We start from the raw sequence: 9,620 nt of genomic DNA on the forward strand, positions 1-9,620 counted from the left end.
ATCAAAACTCCATTGCACCAAGCTGCTTATATTTGAAAACCAACATGTTCAGTTGAAGAAGAAATCCCCAATTATGGTGAACGTTAACATGTTCAGTTGAAAGTTAACATGTTATGATAAACATTAACATATTTAGTTGAAAGTTAACATGTTACGAAGAAAGTTAACATATTATGGTGAAAGTTAACATGTAATAGTGAAGGTTAACATATTATAATAAAAGTTAACATGTTACGAAGAATGTTAACATATTATTATGAAAGTTAACATGTTACTGTTTACATTATTTGTCATCCACGTCAGAAAATACAATAAGAACAATAAAGGTCAAACTTGCTACATTGTTTGTCATCCACATCGATTGTTTACACAACTAAACTAAATATACACAATACAGACATGCACACAAGTTTTGGTTCAACCAATCAATTTTTAGAACAACTTTTTCTCATCCTTATCAAATGTCTCTGCTTGATTCTTCTGTTGTCATCCTTCTATTAGAAGTTCAGCTGCTAGCCTCCCACAAATGACATCAGATTAAGCATCAGGAGTAGTTACTTGATTCGTATTCACCCCAATCGGTTATAACCTTCACATATAAGGGAAAGAAAATTCCACAATCAAAACTGCATGATATAAAGTAACAAACTAGGTGATACCTTCGGTTTTAGAGGAGGTTGAGGAAGAGTAGATCGGCTTCAGTGTCGGTGGCCGCAGTCAGGTCACCTCCGAGGCGGCAGGAGGTATCAGTGATTGTGGAGGAGGATGGGATCCAAAGCGCCATCGAAGCAAATTTTCCTCCCTCGTCCGCACACGTTCACCGACGGTGGCGTCTTCTTCTCGTTGTCGCCTCCGCCCAATTTCACGGAGGTTTGAGCGTGAGAAGAGATGAGAGGGAGAGAAGCCAAAAAGGTCTTGAGAGGAAGGGGAAGGAGTTGAGGGTATTTTAGGTATTCCTAATTAATGGCTCACTGTGTTATCTTGGAAAAGAAAAAAGGGGCTGAAACACAAGTGTTTCTTGTATTTGGGGCTTTGACACCCAAAAAAAAATAAGGGAGGCCTAGTCACATCCCATTTAATATTTTGGGGTCTTAAAACATTTTCCCCTAAAAATTAAAATGCAAATATAGCTCAGACTTAAATCCATTCGGGTAATCGGGTTCAGCGCCCGAAGCATATCCTACCCGTTCAAATGTACAGCTGTAACCCGCTCCCTCCCCTCCCGAGTATTCGATCCGATCGAAACCCTAGCTCCTTCATAAACCCGACCGCCCCCGCACCTCCTCCCCCAAACATTTCCCTCCCCTCGAGGTTCCTCTCCCGCCCGCTCGAAATCTTTCCCGCAGATCTCGACCCCGATCCATCGCCATGTCTCAGGTTCTACAAACCCCCCTCGATTTCTCAGTCTTGTTCTTATTAGAGATCTCACCGCCCTTGATCTAGGGTTGATTTTCCTGTTGTTTTTACTAGAAACCCTAGCGTTGCTTTAGAGATCTCACCGCCCTTGATCTAGGGTTGATTTTCCTGTTGTTTTTACTAGAAACCCTAGCGTTGCTTGGCTTAGGGTTAGGGTTAGGGTTAGATTTCCTGTTGTTTTTACTAGAAACCCTAGCGTTGCTTGGCTTAGGGTTAGGGTTAGGGTTAGAGTGTGGGTATAGATTCGCTACCCTGATTCTTTTTTTTTACGGTTGGGATCACGACTCGGGTTAGTTTTAACGACTGAAGCTGAAAGGGTACTTAAAATCGGTAATTTTAGAGCATATGGCCTCAGTTTGATATGTTTTGGTGTTGTTTACGAGGCCTAATTAGCCGCTAGTGTTTTACAATCATCTGGTCGTTTCCCGGAAAATGAATTTCTGCGGGTAACTTTTGTTTTGTCTGGGATTTTTCTTGTAGGTAAACAACCGCAATGCTTCCGCGGGAAAGCGAGCTCGAACTGACGGTACGGCGTTGAATTTTGCTTGTTATGACGTTGAGGCTTGTGATGAAGAATGCGTTTTATTTTGGGTTATTTGTCAATACTTATTGCTTTTTTATTTATCTGGTAATAATTTGTTACTGTTGCTGCTGGGATATCATCAATCTTGATACGGTCAACTGGAATCCTACTTGCACCTTACTGAATTCCTTTGGAACCGAACACAGCTTATAGGTTTTTTTTATCAACTAGGTATTCTAAAACATGTCAACACTTAAGAATGCCTTTGGAATTACTCATGAACACATTGGTTTAGATGCGAGAATTAATCATTTGCTAGAAAATCGTGAAATCCGGCGTGGTAATATTCGCCATCTAGCAGTTTGGTTCTGTTATATATGCTAGCAAACAGAAACAAGTATCACAATTTGAACATCCGTCTCTGTATGACATGAGATTTCATTGCATCGGTTAGTTTGTGTACTTCAGCACCTTACTGCATGCAAATGCTGCATGGAGAGTGTATATTAGACAACAAGCACAAGCATCCAAAACACAAGGTATTTACTATTATGCATATTAATAATTCAGTAAATTTTTATTTTGTTAAGATACTCTGCATAGCCTTCCAGACGATTTCTATATAGATCTATAAAAGAAGCCTTTTTTTGGTTAAAGAGGATTAGTTTTAGTAGGCCTGTTGATTTGGACATTCTAGTTAGTTGTACTGTATATCATGGCTGTTGATTTTCCTGTTCCCTTTTTCGTGTATATGAACCGATAATGCGAAGTACCATTTTCAGAACGGGGTTAAATTTTTTTGGTGTGTATAATCATCTTGTTTTTTTTATTTTGCTCACTATGGTTTTCTTTATTTAATTTATGCTTGAACTGATTATGCTTCTAGGAGGATGAGCAAACCTTGTGTGTGCATGATATAACATTAAAAAATTGTATGAAATCACATAGTTAATTTTGAGGCTCTTATGACCTGGTGATTCAAGAGGTGAAGTGTTTAGTTTTTAGATTGTGGGAGGGATTAGTGATCCTTTTGGAGTACATTAAAGTAATGTGAGTGTTTGTCTATAGTTTAAGTCCGTCAAGAATAATATAACGGTCTTAACATGCATATTTTTTCCTGTTACCAATATATGGTTTTCCCCCCCTTCTTACTTATGAGTTGTTTGCTTGCTGAAACACAAGGATAGGATATAACCGGCTGTTTCTCTGTTTTCTTAGGTGGCCGTCGAGAAGATGACTGGGTATGCCCTAGCTGTGGAAATGTCAATTTCTCATTCAGGACAACATGCAACATGCACAACTGTTCTCAGTCGAGGCCAGCAGATCACAACACAGTAAGTATGGCTGAAATAGATTTGATTAAGAATTTACCTAAGAGCTTTATATATATGTATGTTTGCATGAACATGTGTATGCATGCACATTTATTATACATGTATAGGCAGTTGTTTCTCTTAGACAGGCTTAGGCCACAGAAAACTCCCTTTCGATAAATGATGTAGGAAGAATAGCACGCCAAAACAAGCGATGCATATCGTGTTCAATTGTTTTTGTCCCACTATTCCAAGTTATCAATTAAAATTAACCACAAGTAGTTTAGCTACCTGAGCACTACATCACCGTTAAACATTAAAAGAATTTCTTGTCATGTAATGTAAACGATTGTTTTCTAACTTTTTTTTATTTGACAAGGATTTACAGTGATGGATGTCCATATCTATCTAGTAATTGCTTCTTGTTTTTGGACTTAAGATCATTATGATCTATCTTTGCTCCTACTAAATGAATGCATATTTTTATTAGCATAATTCAAGATTTTTTTCTTCCTTTTATTCTTCTACCAACTTGCTTCTATCAGTCTTTAGTATTCCATGTTATGAATTTAATGGAAGTAAATATATTTCATGATTATTATAATCATCAATGAAAAAGGGCTTTTTCATGGAAAAGCAAATTGTTCTGCATGTTCGTCAAAATTCTTGCTCCACGTGGACCATCAGTATTTTTTCACATCTTTCCTGATTCATGTATATCTGATCAGCGTCTGGCTTGGCTGTGAGCAAGCTACCACAATATTGCAACCGGTAATAATTTTGATTGTAGGAGATGCATTAAGCTCTCAGTTTAAAAGGCGAGAACTATCAATATTTAGATTAGCAAGAGTAGGAATGTGTCTTACATGAAATTAAATTTTCATATTTATTTTTATTGTGCTATGTAACCTTGCCATATTGATATTTTCATTGTAGTATATATAGATTTAGCTAACTACGTTCTTCTGCTTACTGTTGTCTCATTGCAGAAGTTTGCTCCAAAGGCTCCCCACGTACCGCCAGCTTATGCATCATCAGCTGGTGGGTATATGGGTGCTGCTGCTCCGTCTTCGATGTATCTTGGTGCTCCTCCTTATGCTTCATCACTTCACAATGGTCCTGCTCTTTCTCCATATAATCTCCGCTTCCCAGGCAATTCTGCCTACCCTTTCGATTATGGAAACCGATCTGTTGGGAGCCCATATGGGCCATTGCACATGTCTGGACCTTCTTATTCAAGTGGATCTGTGATGGGAGCAGGTATTCTAAAATTAAGTTTGGGCTAGGAGGTTTTATTATTGTAACATCTCTTCGCCTACTTTCTTTCATGCTTTCTGTTTATTAAAAAAATATTTAAATTTAACTGATTGAGTTTTGATTTTGCACAAGAATTTTAATAGCCTTCTTTATAGAAGAAATCACACATATTTGTTTGTTTGAACTTTCCATTTCTTATGTATAATTACCTTTCCGAAGGCTACTTGTACTCCTCGTCAACCGATTGGTCCTCCTTTAATGTAGGTGGTATGTATGGTATGTCTCCTATGATGGACAGATATGGCCTTGGATTGCCTATGATGACACATGGCGCTATGGTAAGCTGAGTAAACTTTTATATTCTTTTAATGGGTTCATGAGCACTTCTATATAGCCTTTAATCACTTCGGCCTAGTAAGACTAAGATCTTTCTACTCGCTCGCTCAAACAATGAACCTACACCCATAGAAAGTTTGTCATCTTTACTTGGTTACCAATGTGAAATTTGTGCATTTCTAAAGGGTCCGAGGCCTGGAGCGTATCCAGAGGAGAGCTCACAAAAGAAGGCTGCAGGTTTGTCTTGAAAAAGAAAATGTTCAGTCTTTCAAATCTGAAATGCAGTAGATGTGAACTCGGTTTCTACACACTACAGGTGCTGGGCGTGAAGATGACTGGAATTGCCCTTCTTGTGGAAACCTCAACTTTGCCTTCCGAACTGTATGTAACATGAGGAAGTGCAATACACCAAGGCCAGGAAGTCAGGTATTGAGCAAATCTGTCATTTTCTATGTTCAGGAAAAGATAATGAAGAACCGTTATAAGTGACCATTCAATTTACCATGTTACTAGAACCATCCCCAAACCTTCCTGTAAATATTGTCCCGAATGCATAATTCTTGGTTGTTTGCCCTCCCATAGGTCATCATAAGGTTTGAAGCTGCTTCCCTATTTACAAACTAACTATTACGTGATCCCTTCTTTTTCTTGTTTGCAGTTTAATCAGATCTCATATTTTCAGCTGAAAAATATACATCTGTTTCATCAGTAACCTTTACTAAGTTAACAGAATTGCATGCAAAATGATTACTTCATCAAGTAAAGAACATGGGACTAACAACCAAGGAAGTTCTATATATGCTATCATAACGCAACCCTGCAAATCCAAATTATTTTACATAGTTCACTAATCATTTGGGAATACCTGAATGCATGATATCACAATGTTTTAAGATGGACCTGAATTATTTGCCTGGTGTATATTTTGAACAATTAGGCATTTGACAACAAATATAGGCTTGAGTAGGAGTCATCAGCGAATAACTATCCATGGCTTAGTAATAAAATCGCAGGTCGTTTTGGTTAGAAAATGAATAAATATCATATGACGGGTAGCTTGTTTTTTAGCATGTTTAAACTTCTTGCTGAGTTTTTTCAATGTTGTTTTTAATTTATCTAATGTCTTTCCTCTAAAATTGATGCAGGGATCTAAATTTGACAACTCCAAAGGTTCAAATAGTAAGTCTATGTACATATGATCATTTTGTATATGTCAATCATATGCTTTGTGCTTTCGCCTATAGTATGAAATCCATGGCCACTTTTATTGCAATCAATGTTTTGTCCATGGTGTTTGAAATTGTATACAATCCTTATGAGGAAGCCTTGTAAAGTTTCTTCCTTATATAACTCCTTTTTTTTGCTTGTCCTTACATGTTGAGAAATTCAACTAAAAACCATTCATTTCTTTATGTTGAACTTCTAGTATTGTAAAGTGTAAAAACAAAATAAAATGCAGCTTAACAACATGCTTTATGATTGCTGTGGCAGAGCCAAAAATGCCAGAAGGGAGTTGGAAGTGCCCGAAATGTAACAACATAAACTATCCGTTCAGGACAAAGTGCAATAGACAGAACTGCGGTGCGGAAAAACCACCTGAGGAGAACATGGCTGAGCAATCAGCTGATGAGGATAATCAGGTATGATTTTGCATTCATGTTTATATATTGACACTGTTAACGTTTTTTTCTTTTTACATTTTTAATTGGCCTAAGTGATGCAAAATAAATAATTTTTTGTTATACAAGGCCATGTGCTACATAATTTTTTAATATTTTGTCTTGGAATCCATATCCGTAAATTGATTCATCAACGTGCTACTGTTACAGTGAGTCTAAAACAGTAATGTGGGTCGAGAAGGTTCAGAGTCGTCAGCGTCACACATGAATGTATGGAAAGGTCAGTTTTGTCTTGTTGTTTGGCGGTTGTCGAGTTACTCCACCCACTCGTGATTTCGGTTCAGTCGTACTAGCGGTAACTAGTCTGTCAACTAGTAACCATTATCTTGGTATCTTGTGTCGGTCCTCTTTTAAGAATTGGTCATGTGTAGCCTATCAGATGTTGTATGGTTTTCGCAGATTGGTTTATTATATTTGCTGCTATTTTTAGGAATACTGTTTTGCATGCTAAACTTTTTGGTGTCTGGTTTCTGGTACACATTCTAGATCGTCTAATGAGCTATGTACTTGTTCCTTACCGTGGGACTTATGGGACTTGTTGTCAAGATTATTTGGTGTTGTACTTGTTATCATTTGGTTAGATTTATGATGTTGTGCTTCCATTATGTTCAGTTACGCGTGTTTGCAGCTTCTTAGTTTTAAGAACTAGAAGCATGTGATGTTTCTGTGTCTGTTGGGTATAATTTTGCAAGTCACATGGTAGTTCAAGATTGTTCTTTGGTGAAAGTTTTGAGCAACAAATTTGCTTATAGCAGTGTCAGAGAGTTTCACTTTACTCCCTCAGTTTGAAGTCCTTTGCTTGTCATCATCCCGACATTTTTCTGGGATATGAAAGATTCATCCTCTTGTCCACTTCTGACTTGAAACACATAATGGATAGAAGTCCATTCAGCCGTGTTGCTGGATGCTTTTCATTGACAGAAGACAAACTGAAGGTGAGAACTCCTCGTAAAAAGAAGAATTTCTTAAATAGGTTACTCAATCTATAACAGGAGATATTAGTGTAAGATAGGTTTCCAATATACAGTGCTTGAGCAGATGCACTCTTCTTTCTATGCATGTTTGCATGAGTTTCAATCGTGGCAGAATCAAAGTTTTCTTAGTATCGCCTCCCTCTGTTGTTTCTTTGTGTCTTGTGAGGGTTTCCCGTCTCTTGTTATAGTTTGGTTGTTCGCCTTATCCTTCTTGGTTCAAGTGTTTTATTTCTTTTTGTACGGGGTGGGTGGAGTTTTTACTATCAGTTGGTTTCCTGTCTCTTGTTATAGTTTGCTTGTTTGCCTTTTCCTTCTTGGTTCAAGTGTTTTCTTTTTCTTTTTGTAGGGGGTGGGTGGAGTTTTTACTATGGGTCCTTTTTTCTTTCGTCAGGAATTGGTGCATGGCTAACAATCATAATTTGCTGTTTTATGCTTCACTAGGTTTAGAGCAAGTACGTTAGCCATGTTTTACACTTCCAATCTTGCAAATCTTCAATTTTTGCCCCCTCATTGTGTAGCTGAAGACTTATTGCTCATTGCACTTCTTTTTCATTCTGGCTTTCTTTTGCCGTATAATTTTGGTGACATAGCAAATAACCATGCATCCTTTGTTGATTTTGTATGTACCACCCGTTTCTTGTCTGAAGTTGATGCAGGCACTGTTTCCATTAGTTATGGCATTTCTTTGTGCTAATTTGCTTGGTGTATTGTGCTTAAATTCTGCGTTCGATTCAATTCCTTCCTTTTATGTGGACATAGTTTTGTTATTTTTAGATTGTTGTTCTAGGCCGTCTCATCAACCTAACGAATATATGCACATATGGATTCCTTTTAGTCTTTTGTTAACCACGATACAATGTGGGCCCTCAGGGCACAGGCAGGTCCTGAATTCACCGGAATTGATGTTCTACAACAAAACTGACATTGTCACGGGTAGTACTAAAAATTCCTCATGAGTATGAATTTTCTGCTTGTTTACAAGAGATTTTTTTGCCAGTGCTAACACGATTAGCCTCACCAATGGTTCTTTTCTTAGTTGCTTATTCCATCGAATGAGGGGGTCGCCTCATACATACACGTTTTTGTATTTAAAAGTTTTTTACTTTCTGAGAGGAATGAGTCCCGCTTGGTGGCTGTTTGGGGGCGTAATTAGGTGCAGATTGACATTCAACTTTTTGGGTGATGTTCTGGCAGATCGCTTAACATGTCTGAATTGAACATGTTTTCAGAGATCAAATTTCTTTATTTTTCCAGAAAATATTATGATTTTGCACTTGTAAAGTTAATATCCATTCTAAAAGTTTCTGCAAGGGCATTTTGACGATGGTTAGTAACATGTGAGTTTAATATTACTTTCCTGGAGAATAGAAACATGAAAATCCATCACTATCAGATGTCAAAACATATTCAGAATGTATTCAACCGTCGTTTATTAATGCCTTGCTCTCTTTTATTAAATCCTTCTCCGCTAACCCTCAACGCTCTCAAATCTCAATTGCTCAACCCAAACTCTGTCCGTCCTCCTTACCAGCTCTCTTTTCTCCTCTTACCTTCTCTCATGACGTCAACAGAGGGTGCACCGGAGAACTCGAGGCTTTTTGCAGTTTCATGTTGAAGGTGTGGCGATGATGAAGTTGCTGGTGGATCCGGTGCTGTGTGTTGTGGTGTTTTGAGAGCGGGCAGAGGAGAAAGGGAGATGATAAAGAGGGATCGGAAGGTGTTCGCCTTGAGCCATTGAGAGTATGGAGATGAGTAGTGAATTCTGATGGGTGAGAGTGGGATTCAAACGACAAGAATGATTTACTTCTAATTATTTGTTCTTCATCTCTGAATAAGCATTGGAAAGGGACCAGGGCTCATCGCTTTCATTTGTCAACCCATTCACTTTCATTTTATATGAAATTAAAAGTAAAATTGATTAGCAATGACCAGGTGGAATTAATTAAGAGGTTATACGTAACACGAGTTATGCAATGCGAGCTGAATTTTTCAAATACAAAATAAACGGCTTTTGCCAACTGTCTTTTCTTTTAAATGATAAGAAAGCGATGTTGGTCCCTAATGCTGCGATGACAGCTCATATTCGGAAAGGACGCTGTAAAAACTGAAATGGCGAGAGCTG

General features: G+C 37.9%; 1 protein-coding gene across 2 annotated transcripts; it reads left to right on the forward strand.

The window, feature by feature from the left end:
- Positions 1,233-9,366, forward strand: LOC109822398 (ranBP2-type zinc finger protein At1g67325). 2 transcript variants are annotated; one of them, XM_020388628.1, is made up of 10 exons: positions 1,233-1,377; positions 1,897-1,942; positions 3,158-3,273; positions 4,242-4,512; positions 4,774-4,847; positions 5,031-5,082; positions 5,162-5,271; positions 5,991-6,024; positions 6,337-6,485; positions 9,070-9,366. In XM_020388628.1, exons 1-10 carry the CDS (start codon positions 1,369-1,371, stop codon positions 9,169-9,171), a joined length of 963 nt encoding a protein of 320 aa, XP_020244217.1. In that variant the 5' UTR covers positions 1,233-1,368; the 3' UTR covers positions 9,172-9,366. The 2 variants fall into 2 exon arrangements, with proteins under 2 accessions (XP_020244217.1, XP_020244283.1); XM_020388694.1 differs by lacking the exon at positions 9,070-9,366 and adding an exon at positions 6,675-7,135 and having other exon boundaries at positions 1,234-1,377.

Source organism: Asparagus officinalis, chromosome 1 (assembly GCF_001876935.1).
Source record: "Asparagus officinalis chromosome 1, Aspof.V1, whole genome shotgun sequence".
In the NCBI taxonomy this organism is placed as follows: Eukaryota; Viridiplantae; Streptophyta; class Magnoliopsida; order Asparagales; family Asparagaceae; genus Asparagus; species Asparagus officinalis.

What these genes read in the sequence shown, in the direction of transcription:
- LOC109822398 (XM_020388628.1), top strand. An exon ending in GGCCAGCAGATCACAACACA is followed by an intron (nt 3,274 to 4,241) that starts GTAAGTATGGCT and finishes GTCTCATTGCAG; the next exon opens with AAGTTTGCTCCAAAGGCTCC. An exon ending in CTCACAAAAGAAGGCTGCAG is followed by an intron (nt 5,083 to 5,161) that starts GTTTGTCTTGAA and finishes TACACACTACAG; the next exon opens with GTGCTGGGCGTGAAGATGAC.